The sequence below is a fragment of the Callionymus lyra genome, chromosome 15 (genome assembly GCF_982586985.1).
Source record: "Callionymus lyra chromosome 15, fCalLyr1.hap1.1, whole genome shotgun sequence".
Classification (NCBI taxonomy): domain Eukaryota; kingdom Metazoa; phylum Chordata; class Actinopteri; order Syngnathiformes; family Callionymidae; genus Callionymus; species Callionymus lyra.
Window position 1 is genome coordinate 13636761 of NC_141832.1, and position 25448 is coordinate 13662208.

Here is a 25448-nt window from a genome sequence, read left to right on the forward strand (position 1 = left end):
CTTGATTGATTGTCTTGGTTCAGGCATCTGGGTTCAAACTACACTGCAAGTTGATGAATGATTTTCAAAGTTATAACCCAAAATTGGCCCCGAATTTAAAAAAAAGTGTATTGTTTAATTATTATTGGATTCAGCTATATCTTCTAAATGTACGTTAAAAGATCGACATGCTAATCTCGGTCTAAACGTCAAATATACTTTTTAAAAAAAGCTTTTTATTTTACTTTTTATTTATTTCATTTTTTTTACCTTGATTCCAAACGTTTCTTGTTTTTACAGTCTCTACTATATACTATGACATATACATTGTCTATTATAATATTGTTTTTATTATTAATTATTTGCATTTACAAAACAATTAGAGTTGATTTTTAAATCAGTGTAATTACAGAGGTAGTTCCACGCATTGGCCTACAGAGGTCAGTGTTCTTCTAAAAAGGTCCTTTACCTTTTTCCTTTTTTCCAAACTATCATTTGTTTTAAAGCGTTATAAGGATTTATGAAGATTTATCATGGCCCAACTTTCACAGAACTTTAGTTAAGACCTGAAAACGTTCCTTCCTGGATGTAAATGGAACTCTTAAACACAACCAACGATAATAATCTGTTCCCTTTTCTCGTAATAAATACTTGAAGAAATATATGTTCAAAACAAAAAGAGAGAGACTTCATGGTGCATTTAAGCCCCAAAAAAAGGCATTTGTTTAACACAATTCTTCCTCAATCACAAACAACAGTTTAGAAATATTTATTTTATTAATAAAAGATAAAAACAAAAAATCCATCTTGATATGTGCAAGAAAAACAGATTACGATTCTCAGAGCCCAAAAAAATATAAAAACCCAACAAGCAAAGATTGTTTACAAATGTATGCTACTTAAATTATTGTCTCTTTTTTGGCTTATATTAGACATTTCTTTCCTGATAAACATTTCCCTTTGATGTTGATAAAATAGTATTTAGGATGTCGGAAAGTACCCTTGAACTCATGGAAGTAAAATGACATCACAAGATGACAAGACTTTCCATTTTAATCTTAAATTTGATTTTTTTTTTTTTAACTTGTTTTAACAGTGATACTGTTTTGTAATTGAAAATACAAATCAAACCCGCTTATAAAGGTTAAAGATGGTCCAGGGTAAATGTTTATGTCTCGTCCAGGTCAGAGACAGGTGCTCTCTATGTCCATGTCGGGTTCCTCCGGCAGAGTGGGCTCGTGACCAGCAGAGCTCTCTCCCGACGGGTCCACCAGGCCGGGGATGAAGGCTCGTCCGATCCCCTTGAAGAACGACGCTCCGTCTGGAGAGGACGACGCAAGTTAGCGCTTTTATCGGATCGAAACCGTTGACCCACTGCACCATTTTGGGTTTTGATGTCAAGTTAAACTTTAAATATGTAATGCTTTATGTAGGTAAAAGTTTGCTGTAAATGTCGAAACAAGGAAATCGTTATTAAGGCTAAATAATTATTTAAGCAGCGCTAACGCTACATAAGCTAACAGCAACGATTTATAAGAAATTAATCTTTTTTTTTACTGTAACAGCCACAATAACATACTGGGGGTTGATAAAGATTAAGTTTTGTATTCGTTCCAAAAACAGCTTCTTGGAGAAACAATTAGCGTAGCTAAAGCTGCTAGGTCTAGCTAGCTATTGCCACAATTAGCAGCGTATGTATTATTTTAATAACATCATGTAGCCATTTTAAGTTTGATTATATGAAAAAGCAAGTTTGGGCAGAAATAAAATCGTTATCGGTCTCTTATTTGAGCTTATATTAGTACTTAAAGTTACCACTTTTGTTTTTGTATTGCTAAGCTAAGAGAATAGCTACAATAACAAAACAGCAGTGAATGACAAATGTTCAAAACTTTTACTTTAAAAAGGAAAACTGATGTTATAATTTTCTTGTTGATTTTTTTCTATTTACAGTAAAAAATAAAATAAAAAGAGAGATTTAAAGCAGAGGTAATGCTAGGCTACATTTTCTAGTTAGCAGTTACAACAAATGTGATGCTACATGTGAGTACATTTTGGATTGGTTAAGAAATCATTATATATATTTTGATGATTTTTTATGAATATATATTTTTTTAAATGTCACATTTATATCGAGAGCAGTTTTAAAAAGGGCATGTTCTTAATTTGTACTGTTTTATTAACTTAAATCCCCAATTAAATAGATCGAGAAAGACTAGCATTTAAGCTAACATGGTTTTAGAAATCAAATCCATTTTTTAAAATAACTATTCCATTACTGACAAAAAGTAGCAAAATGCACAGCTAGCCATTAGCAACATTGTCGCTGAATTTTGATTTTTAAACCAGATCTGATTTCTGTTCTTTGTTTAAATAATTGTAATTCAGATTCCCAACCTGACGCTAGCTTCTTGCTACGACGCTGCTATGATTCCCAAAATGGTGCAGTGCACAAACGTCAACACAAGCAAGGAGCAAACACACAACTACTACACTCTGTAAGACACCAAGGATTCCTCGCCGTACGACCTTTTGATGCAATTTGAAGCGGACTTTATCACGAGGACCATCCTTGGTGTGTTCATTGTGTCTCTATGAACTTTTAGGGAAGTTGTTTAGTGGCTTGTTAGGACAGACAGACGCGTCAGGGTAACACGGGTTAGTGAGCTTGCAAAACAAACCCAAAACTTTTGCAAGCAAAACAAAACAAGCAGCAAAACTCACTCCCCTCTCCACACATGCACCTCCAAGCCTCTTCAATCCTTACCATGACCTGCCATCGCACAAGCTCATCCCACAGGCCGCGGCTTCACACATCTGCAATGTTCACACATGTTCCCGTCATGCTGGAGCTTCACCACAGTCCGAGCGAAGGAAAACTTAGCGCCCGGCGAGTGAGAGGAAGTCGAGGGACAGAAAAAAGCGCTCGACTGGGAAAATCTACTCACAATATAGCGTGTTCCAGCTCGTGAGTCACAGCAAGTATTACGTGGGTAACAGCATGGATACATGGATTCAGTCTTTTTTGTGTGTTTGTGTGTTAAGAGTGCCGACACCAATGCATTGTGCAAGAGTGTGCATGCATGCGTGTGTTGTGCTTTTATCTTTTATTTTATTGACAATTTAAGAGACCAACTCAACCAAAAAACGAATAGCATACTAGCTAGCTATGCTATAACAGTGCCAGCTTTACTTATTCTGAGGTGAAATTACATAGAAAAATATTTCTTAGATGGGAAACCCCGTGTCTTAAATAATCAAGTCAAAATATTCTTTTTTTTATTTTTTTTTATGCAAGTTAAAAACGTGTGTGTGTGTGCTAGGTGCTAATGCTACTTTGGCTACATTATTACTTATTATGAAGATGTTGGATTCAGTACTGTTTTTTGTTTTACCTGTTTTTTGTCAATTTAAGAAAACAAAATAAATTAAATTAAACTTTTTGCTACACTTGCTATGTTAGCTATGCTAGATTTACTTATTCAGAAGTGAACTTACATCAAATAAAATAGCAGAAACATGAAAATTAAAAAAACGGCATTTATGCTAAAGCTGCTGCTAATGTGGTGACATCACAAAGATGCTGGATTCAGAAGTGTAAGGCAAGGTAAGGTAAGGTTAAACTTTATTGATTGTTGAAATTGTTTAAAAAACATTGTTGAAAGTGTGTGATCTTAATCTTTTCTGTACAAACTAAATTAACCAAAATGTAATATTTATTCAATGGTATACTTGCTAGCTTAGCTGTGCTAGCTTCACTTATTCTAAGGGTGAAATTACACCGAATAGAATGACTGAGGTTGGAAAAAGATTTTGCAATTGTTGTTTTTTTGTAATTGTAGATTGAAATTGGCAGTGATTTTATAGAAAATCTTTTTTGTTAATTTCTTTTATGTATGTGGGCTAAATGCTAATGCTACTTTGGTGTATGATGACGATAAAGAATGTATTTAAATTGTATTGTATGTCAATTAAGGAACAAAACTAACCAAAATTCCATTTGCTATCTTAAGCTAGCTTTACTTAACAGCCTTTATTTTTGGAATTTCCCGCCTAACAGTGACCTCAACAAGAACTCCCTTATTCAACTGTAAAGAGACCAAATCAGAGTTACATATTTCCAAAAATCATTGTTTACCTGTGATGATTTTGGACGAGGAGTTCATGACCCCGTTGTCCTGGCCCCCCGGCTGCGGAGGGGGCGGCATGTTAGGTCGAGGTCGCGGCCTGAGACTCGGCCTGGACGGGCGAGGGAGTGACCCGAACAGGCCTCCCTGGATCTGGGGGGACTGGGTCTCATCGTGAGGTGGAGTGCCCGGAGGGGTGGGAGTGCTGGGTGGAGAGGGGGGGTCCGACTCCCCGTGGGTGTGGGAATGTTGGGGGGGCTGTGGGGGAGGGTGGCAGGGGGCTTGGATGGGGCTTTCTTTTCCCGAGGTGCGTCGGGGGGCGATGGGCGGATGGTGTGGCGAGCCCGGCGTCTGGTGACCCGGCTGAGAGGCAAAGGGACTGGCCGTCTTGGGGGGAGCCGGGGCCGGTTTCTTAGTTCCTGTTGATGAAAACACGAACATCCCTTTTAATATTTATTTAGGAACATTTTTGTTCTACTGTGTGAATGATTGACTTGGATTCAAAATTTCGCTTAATAAGGGTCTTTTCACAGTGCCTTATTAGTATTACTTATTATTATTATTATTACTACTTACTATTATTCTTATTACTACAGAGCCTTGCAGAGTAATACTACGGAGCCACGCAAAGTAATACTACGAAGCCACGCAAAGTAATACTTCGGAGCCTCGCAGAGACATACTACGGAGCCACGCAAAGTAATACTACGAAGCCACGCAAAGTAATACTTCAGAGCCTCGCAGAGACATACTATGGAGCCACGCAAAGTAATACTACGAAGCCACGCAAAGTAATACTTCAGAGCCTCGCAGAGTAATACTACGGAGCCACGCAAAGTAATACTAGAGAGCCACGCAGAGTCATACTACGGAGCCACGCAAAGTAATACTAGAGAGCCACGCAGACAAAACAGGTGCCTTATTAGTATTACTACTTACTTATTATTATTATTACTACTTATTATTATTCTTATTACTACAGAGCCTAACAGAGTAATACTACAAAGCCTAACAGAATAATACTACAAAGCCTAACAGTAATACTACAGAGCCTAACAAAGTATTACTATGGAGCCTCACAGAGTACATTAATTATGAATTTATGAAGATTTTATTATGAACTGAAGAATACGATCGGTGATACTTTTAAGAAGAAACTTTAAAAGCACTCTGGGAGTGCATGCCTCTCCCAAGAACCTAATTCCATATGACTTAACAAAAACAAACCGCTAAAACAACTTCCATGATTCAAAAATTATTAAAAGGAAGAATTGATGGGGATTTGAACCAGAAGTTGTGATACCAACAGTCTACTGTAGTCGCCTTGCTTTGAAATGATGAAACACTCTTGAGTGAAGTTTTATGTTAGTTCTGAACGGAGCTGCCTAAAGCCATACAAGAGAACGACACATCCTTCAAAACCTTCTCAAATCCAGATGGAATGGAGGGATCTGTTACTTGTAAGTAAGTAAGTAAGTAATATTTATTCATATAGTGCTTCTCGAGACCAGGGTCACAAAGCGCTTAAACAATCAAAACAATACTCAAAAAAGTTCCTTCCTTAAAGATCAAGATAATACTAAGAACAACACAGGAGTTCGAGAAAATCAAGGAAAAGCCTGAACAAATAGAAACGTCTTAAGATGTTTCTTAAAGGAGTCAGTAGATCATCAAACACAGAGGAAGATCGTTCCAAAGCTTAGGAATTATCATCATCTTCAAAAAATAAACACGGAAATAAACCTTGCAGAGGTAACAAACTTGTTCTCACCTCTGCGGACCATGTGTGGACTCGGTCCTCTGGACCCGCCCTGAGACTGGCTGGATACGTTGAGGTGGGCGGAGCCGTTCCTCTGTGGCGGTGGCGTGGACTCTCTGGCTGGACTGTAGGAACAAACCAGAGTTGTTATCTTCCATCACCGGAACTCACTCGTGGAATCGATTTCAACGATCATGCACGAAGAATTTCGGGATCAGGACAAAAGACAAGATGCACAAAATCGTTTGGGACAAAAAACGTGTGACATGCAGGATCTGACGACACAACACGGAACATTCCAGACGGACGCAGGACGAGGTTTGGGATTTGGCTTGATTTGTCAGAGCAGGCGGTGGAGGATTGTAGCGTCCTCCGCTCGCTCCTTACCTGCTCTCGTCCGCGCTGTGCTGGGTAACAAACTGAGGCGCTGCCTCCAAAACACCAGAACCCAGACCACCTGAACCCCAAACACCCGGATCCTCTGACGGAGACGGCGGCTCGTGGGGTAAGTCCAGAGGGGGCAGCGAGGGCTGGAAGGTGGGCGAGGTCACCTGCTTTCTATTTAGCACGCTGGGTCTACGCGGGGCCGGCTCCGGCCTTTTGAACAAGGGGCTGGAGGAGAGGGGGAGAGAGGTCAGAGGGCGACACTCGGGCACCACAGAGAGAGACCAGACAGGGATGAAAGTGAAAGAGAGGCGTCAAGGTCAGGGTGTCTGCAGATCTTTAAAACACAGGCTGACGAAAGAAAAACACACTCGCACAAACTTCAATTATTTACACAACAAAAGATCTATACGATATACCATCACTGACAACAACATTGTCCACATATAACACATAAAATAAAAATATTTAACATTATTTTCAATATTTTTATGTTTTAAACACTGGTGGCACCATTATACCAACATTTGAAATTGGATTTAAAAGGGTACGAATTGAAAAATATTTTATAACAAATATATAATATATTCATATTTAAGATGTATCACTGCCTTCAGAATATTAATTAAAAGTTTGAATTAGTTTTTATGATATTTTAAAAACTCGTTTTTTTCGTAAGGTTTAATTTTCTAATTCTGATCAAACATGTTTTAATAATATTTGTAGGCTTTTCAATTCAATATAGTATATTAGTGCCACAATTTCTTTATTGAATTTTAAAAAAGGCTACAGATTTTTAGAATAATAAGAACATTTACTTTTGAATTGGTGTTCTTTTATTAACTTTATGTGTAAAAGAAATGACTTAATTTAGTAAACACTTTTTTTTTTTAATGTAGTTATTAAAAAATGTAATTCACCAATTTAACCTTTCAATATAGATATTATTAAATTCTACGATTAAAATAAAAACAAATTCAAACTTTCGATTTACAACGATTTTAATTCGATAATACAAGCAAAAATAATCCTTAATGCTTTAAAACAAAAACCTTTCAATAAAATTTAAATATTAAATACAACAAACTTAAATATTCAATATTCTGATGGCACTGATATACCTCCATAAATGTAAATCAGATTAAAATAAATAAATGAATATTTTGAGCGCACACAATATATAACTTTTTTAATTTAATTCTCATGTAAATTACATCTTTCCCTTCATATAAAGACTCTCAACCAACAACATCAACAAAACAAAATTTCTCCCTCAAGAATGACTACTTCTGTCATCAACACCAACAACTACAAAGTCCACTGCCACCTAAACCAACAGCAAACATGATAAAAACCAACACAACTAGCTCAAGCTTCAACACACACACACACACACTCACACACACACACCTGCAGACACCCTGCTGATGTGTTGCAGAGAGATACTCACCGTCAGTGGAGAGCAGAGACCAGACACACCACAGTGAAAAGCCAACACAAACAACAAGTAACCTAAAGGTTGAGCTAAGCTTTTAATTAGCAATGAAGGAAAAACACAACACAGGTCGACACGAAGCTGAACAGGAGTGAAAAAAAAAATCACTGCTCAAAGGCGACACTAGGGGGCGAGTTTGAAGACTGGAGCGGGCGGGTCTTCGGTGGGGGTGTCGCTGACCGTCACGCACTCGTCGGCCACCACGTAAAGGGCCGACACGGCCGGGCCCCGCGACTCCTGCCTGTTTAGCGTTTTGGGGCGGGATGGGAGCGTGATGGTGAGGCTGAGGTTGGGGCGAGACAGGTACCTGTCCTTACGGGGCGTCTCCCCGTCCTGCCCCACCAGGCTGCCGGGACGCTTCCTCTCCAGGCCCGGATCGGAGTCGGGGGTGGACGGGTGGGCGGGCATGGCGAACAATCCAGACACATCGAAGTCGACATCTGGAGAGAGAAGAGGAGAAGTTTGTGTGTCGACACTTTGATCTCGAACACAAACACTAAAACAAGAAGTTCTGTATCAGTCAGTCATCAAGGTCATAACATTCAACTTGAAGATGGAACTCAAACTATCATCATTTTAACCAGCATGACGCTAGTTTTGCTGGTCTATTATTGACTTTGTCGGGCTTCGTCAGTCTTCGACGGACTTCGACGGACTTCGATGGACTTCGATGGACTTCGATGGACTTCGATGGACTTCGATGGACTTCGATGGACTTCGATGTTTTTGCTAGACTGATTAGCATAATACTGGTATTTTTGACCTTGTTGGTCACCGTTTGTCTCCGTTGGTCTTCTTGGTCTTCTTGGTCTTCTTGGTCTTCTTAGTCTCCATTGGTCAATGTTGGTCTCCATCGGTCTCCAGTAATCTCCATCGGTGTTCATTGGGCTTCATTGGTCATGTTGGACTAACTAGCATGATGCAATTCTTGTTGGTCTTGTTGGTATTGCTGGTCTTGCTAGACTTGCTGGACTGAATAGCATGGTGATGGTCTTGATAGTCTGACTAGCAGTATGTCTTGCTTTTTTTTGTTTTGGTGGTCTCTTTGGGCTTCCTTGGTCTTGTTGGGCTTTGTTGGTCTTGAGGGCTTCATTTGTCTTGTTGGTCTTCGTTGTTCTCAGTTGGTCTATGTTTGTCTTCATTGGTCTACGTTGGTCTTGTTGGTCTGCATTGGTCCACGTTGGTCCACGTTGGTCTTGTTGGTCTTGTTGGTCTTGTTGGTCTGCGTTGGTCTGCGTTGGTCTGCGTTGGTCTGCGTTGGTCTGCGTTGGTCTTGTTGGTCCACGTTGGTCCACGTTGGTCTTGTTAATCCTGTTGGTCTTGTTGGTGTATGTTGGTCTACATTGGTCTTGTTGGTCTGTGTTGGTCCTTGTTGGTCTATGTTGGTCTATGTTGGTCTGCGTTGGTCCACGTAGGTCTACATTGGTCTACATTGGTCTTTATCAGTCTACATTGGTATTCGTTGGTCTACGTTGTGCCACGTTGGTCCACATTGGTCCACGTTGGTCCACGTTGGTCCACGTTGGTCCACGTTGGTCTATGTGGATCTACGTTGGTCTTCATTGGTCTACGTTGGTCTTGTTGGTCATGCTGGACTGACTAACTTGATGCCATTATTATCATGCATCTCTCAGCAACATAATTATTCTGATGAAGCTTCACCTTCAGGAAAGAACCAGTCGGCGTGCTGGATGATCGGCTCCACGATGGCGACCACGTGGACCGAAGTCGCCGCTGCCATTTCCGCCAGCGTCCTGGATCCATCAAACAGGAAGTTCATTCCGAGACAAGAGGGGGGGAAAAATCACAAGCGTCTCACCCTTCAAGTTTGGGCCAGAGCAGATTCGGACCCAGAACGATGGCGATGTTGCTCGGAGTCATTTTGTTCACATCGCTGTCCTGCGCCAGTTTGGCCAGGAACTTGACGAGATACCTGCAAGAGTCGACCACTTCATAGCTGCTGGAACGTTTTGAAAAAGAGTTTGATTACCTGAGATTTGCTTTGTGAGCTTTCGGTAAACTGTCACACGTCACCCACAGAGCCTGTAGCCGCTTGTCGGAGTCGGAAATACTGAAACCAACAGATCATCAGACGCTTCAAGAAGGTTTCAAGGATAAGGAGTTCTCACTTGGAGGCTCTGGTCCACTCGTCGTACAGGCCGAAGGTCATCAGAGGCTCCGGGAGTTCCCTCAGGTACGACTTGAGAGCTCCTGTTGAAAAGCAAAATAAAAAGTCAAGTGAGGAAACGATCACTTGAACTTGCTCAGATGTTTACCGGCGACGGCGTGCGGGTCCGAGTAGAACTCCTCCAGCTGTGACGTGGAACAGTCCAGCGCCGCCTTTAGCTTCTTTAGCTTGGAAGCGCCAGCTGCGATTCTAAATAGACCCTGTAGGGGCAGCAACAACACTTGAATAGGATTATTTTTATCTAAACCAGGGCTTTTATCAATTATATCAGGTTTTTACTTTATGCAAAAGTTTTCTTTTACACACATTTTCTTTTATTAAGAACATATTTACTTACTTTGCTTCACCACATGTAGTAAATACACTAAGAATTGGAATTTTAATGTTGAGTAAATGATTGTATTGCAATAATTATAATGTAACTCGAATGTAAACAGGAAAAAAAATCTTAAAAAAAACGAACTTAACTACCCGGTAAATTAAATTAAACTGTTTAATTAAATAAAGGCTATTTTTATTAAAGAATAAATAAAGTATAAATTATGTGCGACTTTCATTATACACCATTATACAAAAAATGTATAACATAATGAGAATTTATACAGGTTTTCCATACAAACTAGGGGTTTCAATGTTCGTGTAGCCGTGGCTTGTAATCACATAAACGCTAACACGTAGCTTCACTATATAACCACTAAATTGTTCCGTCTTCAATCAGACACTTCTGAATCCTATTAGAGCAAAGTTCTTCAAGTAGTTATCAGACACAAAACCCACTTCAAATAAGTTCTAAATCATGGCCAAAATAACATAAATTACATTACTTCATTTACCATATTTTTCGGACCATGAGGCTCATTGTAAATCTTATAATCTTCTCAAAAATGGTGCGCATTATATGCTCTTATTTTGTAATTCTGGTTTTACCTTCTGACCTAGAAACAGATTTTGTGCGGTACAAGGCACGGAAAAATCTGTTAAAATGTTTGTCAACTACAAAGTATTTACCAACAATTGAATATGAATACAATTGTGTTACTAAAAATTCTCAAAACTTTATTAACTAGACTCCGAGTCCGACATCACATGATCTTAACACTCCAAATTGGTCAATAATGATAAATTAACTCTTAACAGTTCTCGTTTTTTTCCAACGGCTATGATGTGACGTTGACACCCCTAGTCCAAACCCGTATACCCCCCTACAATGAACCGTGCCCTCCAGTGCATCCCTTACCTCCTCCTTCATCCCCGTCTCCAGCAGCATCATGACACAGGCCTCGAGAGGAAGAGCGATTTCTCTCTTGCTCCTCTGCAGATGTTCCTCCAGGCACGTCCCGAACGCCGGTTTCTCGGTCCAGGTGTCTAGAGAAAAAGTGTCCGGTTTGATTCCTGCTTCTATCAAACAGGATTCATTTTCGGGGGCTACCTTGTTGGAGATGGATGGTTGGGATGGCTTCCTCCAGAGCTGCCAAAGACTTCCTGTGATAGTCAGCCTGAACCTCCAGCAGCTGCATCAGGGAGCACACGAGGTGAATGGAATAGAAGATCATTTTTCCATGACCGCGCATGAAGCACTCACCAGGACGTAGTAGCGAGCGTACTCTCCTTCTTTAGAGGCAAAGTTGTACAGGTCGGCGGAGAGTTGGTCCTGTAGAAGAGAAGCAGGACCATTATGAAGGATGACACAGATTAACTTTTAGTCATTTAGAAAAAAAAGCAATACTTTGCATATTTCCACTTTGTTAAGAGCTTCGTCCATCTCATCTTTGAGGGAGTCGACCTTGGATGCCACCGTTTGGTTGTAGGATCTTGATGCCTGAACCCACCTGGATTGGGGTGGAAAAAAGGGGGTTAAAGGAAAAGGTGTGGCGCCGTGTTATTACTTCATGAGGGATGTGGTATTACTCCGTAGGGGCCGTGGTATTACCACACGAGGGATGTGGTATTAATCCAGAGGGGTCGTTGTATTACTCCACGAGGGATGTGATATTACTCCGTAGGGGCCGTGGTATTACTCCGCAAGGGATGTGGTATTACTCCGTAGGGGCCGTGGTATTACTCCGCAAGGGATGTGGTATTACTCCGCAAGGGATGTGGTATTACTCCGCAAGGGATGTGGTATTACTCCATAGGGGCCGTGGTAATACTCTGCGAGGGATGTGTTATTACTCCACGAGGGATGTGGTATTACTCCAGAGGGGCCGTGGTATTACTCCGCAAGGGATGTGTTATTACTCCACGAGGGATGTGGTATTACTCCAGAGGGGCCGTTGTATTACTCCACGAGGGATGTGGTATTACTCCAGAGGGGCCGTGGTATTACTCTGCAAGGGATGTGGTATTACTCTGGAGGCGCTGTGTTATTTCTCCACAAGGGGCCGTCATATTAATCCATAGGGGCCATGGTATTACTCCGCAAGAGATGTGATATTACTCCGTAGGGACCGTGGTGTTACTCCGCAAGTGATGTGGTATAACTTTGTAGGGGCCGTGGTATTACTCCGCAAGGGATGTGGTATTATTCCGTATGGACCGTGGTATTACTCCGCAAGGGATGTGGTATTACTCCGTAGGGGCCGTGGTATTACTCCGCGGGGGGCCGAGGTAATAATCCGCAGAGGGCTGTGTTATACTTCGCAAGGGGCAGGGGTATTACTCCGTGAGGGTTGTGGTATTACTCCGTAGGGGCCGTGGTATTACTCTGCAAGGGATGTGGTATTACTCCAGAGGCGCTGTGGTATTACTCTGCGAGGGATGTGTTATTACTCCAAGAGGGATGTGGTATTACTCCACGAGGGATGTGGTATTGCTCCAGAGGGATGTGGCATTACTCCAGAGGGATGTGGTATTACTCCAGAGGGATGTGGTATTACTCCAGAGGGGCCGTGGTATTACTCCTCGAGGGATGTGGTATTGCTCCAGAGGGATGTGGTATTACTCCAGAGGGGCCGTGGTATTACTCCACGAGGGATGTGGTATTGCTCCAGAGGGATGTGGCATTACTCCAGAGGGATGTGGTATTACTCCAGAGGGGCCGTGGTATTACTCCTCGAGGGATGTGGTATTAATCCGCGAGAGGCTGTGTTATTACTTCACAAGGGGGAGGGGTATTACTCTTGAGGGGCTGTGGTATTACTCTGGAGGGGCCGTGGTATTACTTTAATCGCCATTAAAATGTAGTAAACTGTACCTGGTTTTGGCAGAGTCGTAATCCAGAACCAGTTTTGCGAGCTGCTTCCTCTGCTTGAATATATTGGGGATGTCGACCTGAGAAAGAACCAACAACCAAATCAGCGTCTCTCTCTCTCTCTCTCTCTCTCGGGGGGGAGGAAAGTCGGACTCACCTCTGCCAGCTGGTGAAGAGGGTCCAGGATGTCTTTCTCCACCTGGACTTCATGCTGCAGCAGCTCTGTGGCCAGCCTCATCTCGGCGTCGCCGCACGCCTCCATCATCTTGCTGCGCACAGTCCACAAGAATTTGAGTGGAGGTGTCAGAGGAGGGGGAGGTGGTCCTCAAAACATTGTCAGCAAAGTTCAAAATGCAGCTAAAAAAATCTTAATTACAAATAGAAGAAAGTGTGGCAGTTGAATATTTTCTTTCTCTCCTAACCACCACGGACATGACAGGGTAAATAATTGTTTCATGGTCACAATTATTATTATTTTTTTTACCTTGTCATGTCCTACTTTTTCGAACTTTCATGAAGACATTCTCACCCGATCAGACTCTCGTCGCCCAGCTGAGCCCCGGCCTCTTGCATCGTCTGGGACAGCACCGTCAGAGGAATCTTTTTCTACACAAAAACAACAAAGTTTCAGCTTCTTATTGTCCAGGTTTTTTTTTAAAGCTTTACACTAGGGGGCGCCAAATACCAATGTCAATGTTAGTCCTGCACTAGATCGTGTAAGGCTTGAGCCAAAAAAGTTTAGAGTGTGTGAGCAGAAGCAAGGGATTATGGGAGTGGGTGTTTTGATGTGTGAGACTGACGTAGTTTTTGGGAGTTCTTGTTTTCATATTTGATGATTTGGTCGATTTTGACTCGGTAGAACTTTCTAGCCCAGTATTTCTCAACCTGTAATCGGGTGGTAAACCCTCCAAATGTAGGTTGAGGGCCAAAAAAACAAACAACCTTAACTATGATAACACTGGTGTTACTTCAGTAACTTCTTACTTAACTAATTATCATTTATTTTATACATTTTTTATTTTACTTAATTTGGGTTCTTGCTTGTCATTTTGTGGTGATGCTCCTAAACCCAACGCGCCTAAGGTAATATTCACCGGTGCTGTGTCTCAAATCGCATACTAGCGTACTCAAAGTTAGTATTTTTAGTAAGTGTGTCTCAATTCTTAGTATGCGAAATTTAGTGCCCCATGCACACTAAATTGGCGTACTCAAACGCCCACAAAACTGAGCATGGTTCGATGGACACTAACCACCCTAAACGGCCGACATCTTAGTGACGTTTTAAACGGAAGTTACGTCATATATAAATGCATATATATTCATATACTTACAGGTGCTTTTTCAGCAGCAGTAGAAGGATGACACGTCTTCGCTGCTGATACCAGCTTAAATATCTCATCAAATATTTAGATTCTCATATTTTTTCTTTATTTCTTCTTCTAAACTTGCAAAAGGTGCTGCCAGCAGGTGGCGATAGCGTTCAAACAGCTGGTTGAAACCATCGTTAAATAGAAGTAGAAGAATAAGCTGTCACCTCAATTCCGGTTAGTGCGTAGCAGCAGTGTTTGATTTGAGACATACTATCTGTGGAGAATTTGCGTACTAGTTAGTACATACACTATCCTGATGCATACTAACTTCTAGTATACTAAGAGACGTATGCGATTTGAGACACAGCACTGGGAAGCTGGAATGGTCACCACAGTTGGTCGGAGATGGCAGTTGCATTTATTTCCATTGTTGCCTAAGTACGACTAAGACAGGGCGATTGACCAAAAAAGAACTGGTCTCTGGTTTGGTTTTGGGCTGGAGACGCTTCCGTACACTGTACAGGTACACAGTATATTGTTAAGCATGCTAACTCATGCTGACACTGTAATACCTGCCGCTGACAATGAGGTGTACTTTGAAATACACCTTGACATTCTGACTGTTTGCTTAGCATTAGAAAAGTCAAACGTAAAGTAGTCAGGAACAGGTCCGACGTACCAATGTTTGTCTCATCAAAGCGTCGGCAGCGTTAAGATGAAATGCAAACAGAATATAAAACACTTACGTGTCTCTTGTCGGAGTCTGATCCCAGCTGGCCCTGCAGACAGGAGCCCAGCCTCTTGTGCGTGTTGTGAGACACCAGACGCACCAACTCCATCCTCCGTTCGATCTGGAAACACAACATTTCATACGCGTTTAAAGAAGTTTATAGATCGGGAAGTTGCTTTGGTGCTTCTAATAAAAATGTTGATAATAATATCAGGTCAGAAAAACAAACAGATCTTAACCCCTTTCTTATCTCAGGGTCAAGGTGACCCGAAAGCAAATGTGTTTGTGGTATCCCTTGTGTTGTCTATGGGTCAAGGTGAACAACATTGGGTCACCTTGACCCTGAGACAACACAAGAGTTAAACCCTCATTAAAAGATCCCATCTCTAAAGACTTCCCACTCGTTTATTCTCCCTTCTTTATTTGGACTTTTTTAGCTGATAATTTTCGTCATTGTTGCTCTCAGTGTAAACTGGAAGCAGCTGGTACTTTGCTAAAGGTGTTTTCGCACCTAACACAAATCTTGCCGACACACATAACGACTTCCTGCGGATTAACAAGTCAAAAAACGTAGGTGAATCTTCTCGAGGGGTCTAATGTAAGGAGAAAGTCAAAATGGTGGATCGGAGACTTGTAGCTGATTATTTTTTTTAAATGGGGGAGCAAAACATACAATCTAGGCTCCTAATGGTTACTGCGGTGCAACTTGACGCCAAACTTTTCAACTTGAGCGTACAATACTTCTCTGTTGTCCCGATCTAGTTGCTGGACCTGCGTCCATATTGTAGCGCAACAGGAAATTTACAGTGAAAATTAGTCGCCTTTCGTGTGAGTTTAAGGCGGAAGTGTTTGTCCGAATGAATGGTTGTAAACGTCCCTCACTTTTCTTTGTCCTTTTCGTCCAAACAGACACTTAAAAACATCCAAATACCTCCATATCGCTCGTCTATAAGCTCCCTGGACAAGAGAAATGACTGTGTAGCATGTTAGCTTTAGCTTGGACTAAGCTTGGACTTGCCCTTTTAGCTTTAGCTTTACACAACCTTAAAAATAACGACTTCGATACTTTATTTACCAACAATCTCTCAAGTCGAGGCTTCAATACAAGAGGGATGCTACAGACGAGCAGTATAGAGGTATTTGAATGTTTTTATATCTCAAAGAAAAGTTAGCATCAGTCGCTACATTAGCAAGGAGATACATTTCTGCCTAAAAGACAGAGATTTCTCTAAATATTTTCAACGTTATTTGACATGAGGGTGGGTAGAATTCAAATTTTCGTTGAACTATCCCTTTAATAGGAATTTCTACAGGTGTTGTTGTCCATGCTACACAGGCATCCAAGCATTTTAGGGAATTTCAACTTAAAATGCACAAACATCTGCCAAACCACAATTGGAAAAATCATTGATTGCATTGAGCTCATTTGTACAGCAGGTGGCAGTGGTTTTCTTAAGTCTGATCCTTAATAAAGAAGAAAAATCCTTCAAAGGATTCCTGGATCCAGATGGTCATTCCATGACCATCACTTCCTGAAGCATTTGTGGCATTTTGTCCCTTAACAAATACATGTATTTTTCATATACCAACTAGGAAACGGGTGATGTTTTGACAAAACAGTAGTAAAAACAAGATGAAAGAATGAATCCAGATGCTGGAAAAGTTCCCGAAAATGTGGTTAAAAAAAAAAAGCCACATTCCTGTCAAGGAGGTGAAAAGGAACTATAAATGTTCACAACAGATCTGGCCTGAGGGGCGAATAAACAACATCTAAAGAGTCGAAGGGAAAACTCCCTGATTAAGAGCGAAGACAAGCCCAACGTTAAGAGGCTTGAGAGACTGTGAGCTCGCCACTCCAGGGATGTTCAAAGGTTCACGGCCCGGCCTTCCTTCTTTTGACAGACGCCCGTGAAAGCGGCGAACCCAACGCGCCTGCTGACCTCAGATCTGCAAATGTGGAAGTGGAACATTTGGGTGAGTCACGGAGGAGCATGACGGGTGTGAAACAACAGGATTTTGACGGAAGGTTTTCCAACTGTACTTCAAATAACCAACGTCAACACCCAGAGGATCTCACGGCCATTTGCACAAAGGGGCTCTTTTAGATGACATCACAATGAGCTTAAGGCTTGTTGCTCACTTTGCAGCGCAACACTTTTCCCACATAAATAATCAGTTCTCTAATCCGTCTTAGACATTTTTACAGGAGCTATGAAAGCAATCGCACGAGTCCTGCATCAAAACAAATATGGCCTCTTCGTATCCCACCTTTATTTATATCCTATATCCTTGTTTATAATTTATCATGTAAACTTAATTCCCTTCCTTTCCATCTATTTATAATTATAATTACACATATTACTTATTTTGTGATTAATTTAGGTCTTTTAAGTGGTCATTTTTGTCAAAAATTGATGATAACATAAATAAAAAGTGAATATATATATATATATATATATATATATCATTTGATATACATTTTAAATCCTCAAGATAAGGCACATTTTTTTTTCATTTCATATGATTTTATTAAGTTTCTTAATTTTTTCAGCCTTCAAATGAGCATTTCCTTACATAAAATTTAAGTAAATTAAATTTTAGTTTTTTAGGTAACGAGTCAGAGAGGACCACAGTTAACTAAAATAGTTAAATAGTAAAACATTTTTTACAGTCAGGTTTGAAACATGATTATAATGTTCTTTTTTTTCCCATCATTTTCATCATAAATCAAGTATGTTTTTCATCAATGGAGGTTCTAGAATATCAGGCAAGCATGTGACCCGATGCTGCTCTCTCATTGGTTTCTTCTTGATCCACGCAAGTTTAATTAAAGTTAGAAAAAAATATTTTTATCGACTGAATCGTTAAATATGGTACAAGATTTGCTTTTGAAAAATGGTCCTTATTGAGGATGGAGTGACTAAAATAAGCTTAAATACGACAGGAAAACAAAATGTAAAAAGAAGAAAAAGCTATAAAATAATCTTTATTTGATGGCATATTATGTTATTTTTTGTTCATTTTATCTAAAGATCCTTTGGAAAATACGTGTAGTGATGCCATTACTTCATAAAACAATTATTTATAAGATTAATAAATATTTTATTGTGAAATATTTCATTTTAAGATGTTATCTGTTGAGAAAATATTAAAATTATATAAATATTCCCCCAAAAGTAAAGAAAAATAAAATACATAAAAGAGAAAAAACATCTTAAATTAGTTTAATAATAAAAACGTTATCCTTCGGAAACCTAGATACTTGATCTTAGACCTCATGAGGGCCACATAAAAACCGCCATAGGTGGGCACGTGGCCCCCAAGCCGAGTCAACGCTGCATAGTTTATGGTGAGACTTGTTTTTTTTTAAAGAAAAAAGCTAATTATTCCTTCACGAGTCATAATCTCTTGTTAAATATTGAGATAGGATCAGGGCCAGACGTCCCACGGCCCCTCAAGCAAACGACGATCCAGTCCGACTGGATCCGGAGCAGGACGTGTCCACACAGGACAAAAACACTTGTATCCGAAGGAAAAAGTGAAGTGAAAGGAATCTTATACGGAAGTTTTTAAAGCTCTGAAAGTGTTTTTTAAAATCACTGAAGTTTCACTTTTGTTTCATGGCGGTCACTTCCACCGTCCGGACGACCCGGACAATCACATTCCTGGTGAAGGGCCGACGGAATGCCGAGCTCAGCGTAAAGTTCCTGACGGGAGCGAGTGATTTTTGTTTCTCCGCGGGACGGGTTGGGTCAGGCCGCATACTTTCCCTCACTATCGCTCAAGGTTGGTTAGAGATAGAGCGTCTTGAGTGGAGATCAGAGTTCGTCGTCGTAAAAGTCCCAGCAATGATTAGACAGAAAAGCTTATTTTCCGTTCTCCGGCCTTTACGGTTCCGACTCTCTCTCCCACACCATCCCCCACAACACCCAGTGGAAGTCCAGCACGATGGCGAGATAACAAGTCTTGGCCCGGGTTTGAGTGGAAAACCATGCGGCGTCTCCTGCTGCCAAAACCCTCCAGACGTCGCCTGATCTCGGAGTCCAGCGTTTTATTTGAGTAACTGTGCCGTAAAAACTGCAGACAGATTTGGCAGCGGGACGAGAGAAATCTTGGATTTCTGTTGATTGCTTCCACATTTAGAAAAACTTCTCCTACAGCGAGTGGGAACATGTCAGCGCGGGCGGCAAAATACTTTTTTTAATACTTTATAAATAAGCATAAATCGAAGCTCTTCACTTGTTGAACTTTGTCTAGTAAAGACTTGTTTACTAGCTCAATTACACGTACGTGTCGACCACAACATTAAAGTAATAAAGAGGCGGAATTTCAAAACAAAGTCAATCAAATTTAGATTTTAGATTTTATAGTTTAGATGGAAATCATCTGACAAAAATTGCTTTTAAACTACTTTAAAAAATATATATGTATATATACTGTATATACTGTATATGAGGAATTTACTTTTGACGACACCCTTGTACCATAGAAAAGTCAAATAAGAATTAGATCTTTGGGTAGATTTTGCCTTTTTTAGAATCAGAAACGTTTATCGCCAGTTTTGTAAGAACAACACAGGAATTATTTGTGGTGAAATTACAGAATAAAAGAAGGAAATAATATGAATGAAATAAAAAAAAAGATTCATAAAAATATTTATTTTTTAAATGATATAAATGGCATATAAATAAATTATTCATAGAAATGAAATCAAATAAATACAAATAAAATCAAATAAATGCGAATAAAATCAAATAAATACTAATAAAATGAAATACAACTAACAAATAACCTTAACTAAATCAAACTTAACTAAACTAAACTTAATAGAATAACGACTAAAGACTAAACCAAAAAATATATATATATAAATAGACTAAAGGAAAAAAAATGTAATAGAATTGAATTTAAATCAATTAAATTAAATGACTGACAGGACTTTCATCTTCTATTTTCTTGGAGAAAAATCAAAGTTCATATTCCATATCTTTGCTTAAGGATGAAGAGGGCCTATTTTCGGCCCACGATTCTCCATTTTGAAAAAGATATCTGAAAGTAAGTAAGTAAGTAAGTAATCTGTGGCAACATTTAATGTATGGTCCTGTTCATGAGAAAATATTTTTAGTAACTGACAATTTGGTGGTTCTAAAAAGCATCCATTGTTTTTGTCAGTCACTTGTATGGCTGCTAACAGTATCTGTTGAAACTACGGAAGCCTTGAAGGGTTAACAACTTTAAAAAAAAATATCAGTAACTCAAATATATAAAATGTGTAATATTTGTTTAACTCAACACATCCAATGGTGGCAAAGAAGCCTAAGAATTAATCACCCGCTGAGAAGGTCAAATTTTATTTTGGGTGGAGTTCTGACGTCCCTAGACTCAACGGTTTCTACTGGGTTGTGCGAGCGGGTTCCAGAACGCTACCGCCACCTCCTGTCCAATCAATTGGACTCGCAATGGTAACTACATTTTTAAAATGCAATGTAAAAAATGATTTAGTTGAACAAATGTATGCCAATAATGGAAATGCAAGACAAGCTGCTTGGCGGAGGCCTGCGCTCTCACATTCAAAATTTGATAATATTCCCAAAGAAATTCTATTTTGTCAAATAATTTTTGGGCAAAAACATGAGAAATCTTTCGATCCTCGGTATCGTCCTCACCTGCAGGAGGTCATCACTCAGCACCTCCGTCTTCTCAGCCCTGTTGAAGAAACAAACACCATTAAACACCAAAAACAAACAGGTCGTTGTGTTGCTGGATCTCACACACTCGACCCGCCGTGTCATCATCGCCAGCGTATTTGTTATGGCAACACGAGGATTACGGGGAGTTACCGAGTTTGTCACACATCCCAAATATCTAATGTTGACATCACCAGAAGAAGGAAGGAAGGATGGTGGGAACAAACCCCTGGAGACTCCTCCAGCTTCACTCTCCGTGGGATCAATTAGCTTTTCTGTTATTTACACTCAATACTGTTATGAGACCTCGAGGGCAACACTCGACACCATCCAGGTCAGAGTCTAGAATGTCCTTTAAAACCAGGATTTGTTCTACAAAACATCTCATAAGGTCAACATAATGAGTCAAGATGGATGTTAAATGATAGAAAACTCTTAGTTTAAGTGTAGTGTATTACATCAAAAAGTTTAATTAAAAAGAAATTGCATTTCCAGAAGAAAATAAAGTGTGAATGCTGAATCTGATAAATCTGTAAACTGAGAGTATTAAATGTGTGGAAACAGTTGGAATGATGGTATAAAGAAGCAAGACTTATGGGAAAACGTTAAAAAAAAGTTTAAAAGTTGGAAAGAAGAAAGGAGAAGAAAAGGAAGAAGAAGAAGAAAAAAGTAGAATTTGTAGTAGAAGTAGAAGTATTAGTATAAGAATTAGAAGTAGTAGTAGAATTAGTCGAAGTAGAATAATAATTAGTAGTAGAAGTAGAGGTAGTTGTAGAAGTAGTAGTAGAAGTAGAATTAGTAGTAGAAGAAGTATTAGTATAAGAATTAGAAGAAGTAGTAGAATTAGTCGAAGTAGAATAATAATTAGTAGTAGAAGTAGAGGTAGTTGTAGAAGTAGTAGTAGAAGTATAATTAGTAGTAGAAGAAGTATTAGTAGTAGAAGAAGTATTAGTATAAGAATTAGAAGAAGTAGTAGAATTAGTCGAAGTAGAATAATAATTATTAGTAGAAGTAGAAGTAGTTGAAGAAGTATAATTAGTAGTAGAAGTAGAATAAATAGTAGTAGAGGTAGAAGTAGGAGTAGAAGTAGAATAAATAGTAGAAGAATTAGTAGCAAAAGTAGAATAAGTAGTAGTAGAAGTAGAAGAAGTAGTAGTGGGAGTAGAAGAACAAGTAAAATTATTAGTAGAAGTAGAATAATTAGTAGTAGAGGTAGTAGTGGGAGTAGTGGAAGTAGTAGAAGTAGAATAAGTATTAGAAGTACAAGTTAAAGAATTAGTAGCAAAAGTAGAATAAGTAGTTATAGAGACAGAAATTGTAATAGTATAAGTATGAGAAGTAGTAGTGGGAGTAGAAGAAGTAGAATAATTATTAGTAAAAGGTAGAAAAATAAGTATTAGAAGTAGTAGTTGTAGAGACAGAAAGATGTTTCCCATTCAAGTGAATGGGGAAAAAAGGGGTAGAAATCAAAATAATATACATCTCTAACTAAACAAATATTTGTTTTCAAAACATTTTTACAGGAAAGCATTTCATGTTTAGAAATAAATGTAATTATTATAAAGTGCATTTTGTCTGTTGTGGGGTAATGAAGATGAATTCATCACAGAATATTTTTTTAATGGCCATATAATGTCTTCTTTTTTTTTTTTAAGATTTATGTTTTACTTAACTCTCCTTAACTACCAATATTTTCTGTATATTAAATAAAAAACATTGTTTATTCATCATTCAAACCTGTGGGGGAGCCAAGCTCTCAAACAGGCAAGTACCTTATTTCATTATTTAAACTATACACTTATTTGGTTGGGTTTTTTTGGGGGAATATTGTAACCAAACCACCACTTAACACACTATGGATTTGGGAAAATTGTCGTTTTTTTCAAGTGAAGTAAATGTTATCAATATGGTTTACTTAAGTAAGTAAGTAAGTCATTTTTATTTATAGAGCGATTTTCCAGACCAGGGTCACAAAGCACTTAAACAATCAAAACAATACTCAATAAAGTATATACTTAAAAGGTCAAGATAAAACTGAGAACAACACAGGAGTTCCAGAAAATCAAGGAAAAGCCTGCAAAAATAAAAATGTCTTAAGAAAAACGTGCTAGCTTAGCTAGTGGCTAACAGATGTAACACCCAGTAACATGTTTTAAGTATGTTAATTTTGAACATTTTGTAAACCTCAAATTAAATAACCAACCTTTTATATGTGAGGAAATCAAATGAAACTTTTCTCAGGACGAAACTGACACAAATAAATGTATTTTTTTTCGTGCTAACACGAGATGTAACTCAATATCCTTCTCCACATGCGATGAGCAATAAACGGGTTGAATTACTTGAACTATATTTAGATTCTGATCAGTACCGGATAAGAATCGATCGAGGCGAGAGACAAACACCAGCAGCTTCTCTCAACAACAAGAACTATATTTGTCAAAAATAAAACCGGTTGCGCAAAAAAATGTTTTCATTCGTAACAGATTCCTAAAGGAGTGCCGACACCACAACGTCACCGACATCCACCTGGGAACCGCTGACTCGGCAGATTCCGCGGGTCGGTGGCAAACAGAGGGACATGTTTAACAAGTGAATTAGAATCTGACCGACACACCGAAGATAAGACGAACCCTATAGACTCTGCTGGGGCGTGTCGAGTAAACGCAGGAAGTACTTTTACTCTTGCGACGTTTACTGCTGTTGCACAACATGTGCAAGGAATGTACGTGAAGGTGAAGTTTAACGAAGAACGTTTATTTTTTTACGAGCGTCTGAAATGTGACGATTGTTATGTACAAAAATAAGTTGCGAGTCTTCTCTAAAGAAAATAAAAATAAAAGGACACAACAGTATTAGCATTTCAGGAATAATAACTTGTGTAGTTAGCTAGCAAGCTAGCTACAACTCGCTAGTATTATATAAACTGGGAACTGAATAGAGTGAGATATTAGTTCTTGGGTAAATTCTGTTTTGTGTAAGAGTGTTAAAATAACCTCTAGAAAAATATCAATAGCTCAATATATCCTAATATTTTTTCCAAGATACTGCATTGATATTAAACAACACTGTTTAAATTCTTCTTTTTTTTGGCTTTTGTATTTTACTTTTATCATAGTTTGTTTATAGTTTACATTTAAACGTAGTGTGTCTAAAATAAAATTAAAATAATTTCATTTATTTTCTATTTACAATTAATATTCACCGCTTTATATTCTTTATTCTTGAAGCTAGATGGCAGGAGTCATTACTTCCTCCACATGTTAAATAAACAAAGATATTCTGTAAATTTCCACAAGATCTAACGAGATCCCGTGAGGACTGAGGACGAGAGGATACAGAAAATATTGACATCTTGATATGTACTGGCGAATAAACCTGCATAATATCACAATATTTTTGGGGATGTAACTGTATCCATTTTTTGCCTTTTAAATTATATTATAATTGTTGTTATGTTTTGTTTTTTAATATAGTTGATCTAAAACAAAATAATCGGATTCTTTTTTACATATATACATTTTTTACAAATATTCGCAGCGTTTGTTCATTTTGAGTTGCAATTAAACGTACGGCCGCGTGATGGCAGCAGTCATTACACCCTCTACAGCGAACAAAACAACTAAATCCTACGATATCCTGGTTATGACTAAGGATGAGAGGATACAGTCGACTCCAGCAGCTTTTAAAGCTGATATTTGGACATATTTTAACAAATCAAATTTAGATTTTAGATTTTACAAAACATATGAAAGCAGTTACGACTTTGTCAAGAGTCATGTGGTCTGTAAATTCTGCAACACCAGAGTCAAGTACTCGACAATACTACACATATATCCCAGTATTGCAACTTATTCCAATATATGGTATTGTCGTCCCTGTATCGTGATACTTGCCAATACGCACAACTATGAACCAAAACATAAGACAAATCTGTTTTAAATTAATTGTCTCCTTTTAAAACCATGTTGGGCAACAAAGAGCTAACACTTGGATCATGATTTCAACAATCAATGCGGGCCACAAACAACGGCTTGTTGGGTCCAATTTTGGCCCCCGCACCATTGGTTTGAAGTAAACACAAAACTCAAAATGCAAACTGTGGCTATTCCTCGAGTGTCCAGCACTTTTATTCTGTTATTTAAAAGATAAATCAACATTTCTCTGACACAAACTGAACCTTTTAAAAAAAAAAAAAAAAAAAATCAATCACGTGTAACAACAGCTTTAAAGTGCACCGCGTTATTTTTAAAAAGAGAAACATTTACCTTCCTACAGTTTGGTTGGCGAGTTGCCTCATGCGATTAAACTGTTTCTTCATGGTTTTTTTGTTCCTTTTGGAAGTTTCTCCTCCGAGTCACAGAAGTTAGCAGATGTTTTTTTCTTTTCTTGCTCCACGTTCAAATCCCAAAGTTGTTGCTCTACGTCGCGGCCATTGTTTGAAGGAATACAAACAGATAAAAGTAAAAGATCCGTGGACACCTTCGTGGCCTGGACGGAGAAGATCCACAGATTTCACCAAAGTCTTGCCATTTTTCGCGACATCTGTGTAGAAGCAGCAGCAGCAGCGAGGTAGAAAAAAAGGAGGAAGTGCTTCAC

General features: G+C 39.0%; 1 protein-coding gene across 5 annotated transcripts; it reads right to left on the reverse strand.

Annotated features, from left to right (window-relative positions):
• Positions 1-732: 732 nt before the first annotated feature.
• Positions 733-25448, reverse strand: arhgap17b (Rho GTPase activating protein 17b). 5 transcript variants are annotated; one of them, XM_087809468.1, is made up of 21 exons: positions 25118-25446; positions 20829-20868; positions 15179-15283; positions 13652-13728; positions 13280-13391; positions 13126-13202; positions 11659-11761; positions 11515-11583; positions 11362-11443; positions 11170-11297; positions 10021-10132; positions 9874-9955; positions 9735-9815; positions 9564-9677; positions 9407-9498; positions 8052-8184; positions 6253-6477; positions 5878-5990; positions 4118-4525; positions 2747-2796; positions 1160-1300 (listed from the first exon to the last, which is right to left on the reverse strand). In XM_087809468.1, exons 1-20 carry the CDS (start codon positions 25168-25170, stop codon positions 2789-2791), a joined length of 2214 nt encoding a protein of 737 aa, XP_087665594.1. In that variant the 5' UTR covers positions 25171-25446; the 3' UTR covers positions 1160-1300; positions 2747-2788. The 5 variants fall into 5 exon arrangements, 3 of the variants coding, with proteins under 3 accessions (XP_087665593.1, XP_087665595.1, XP_087665594.1); XM_087809467.1 differs by lacking the exon at positions 2747-2796 and having other exon boundaries at positions 733-1300; positions 25118-25448; XR_015713418.1 differs by having other exon boundaries at positions 2747-4525.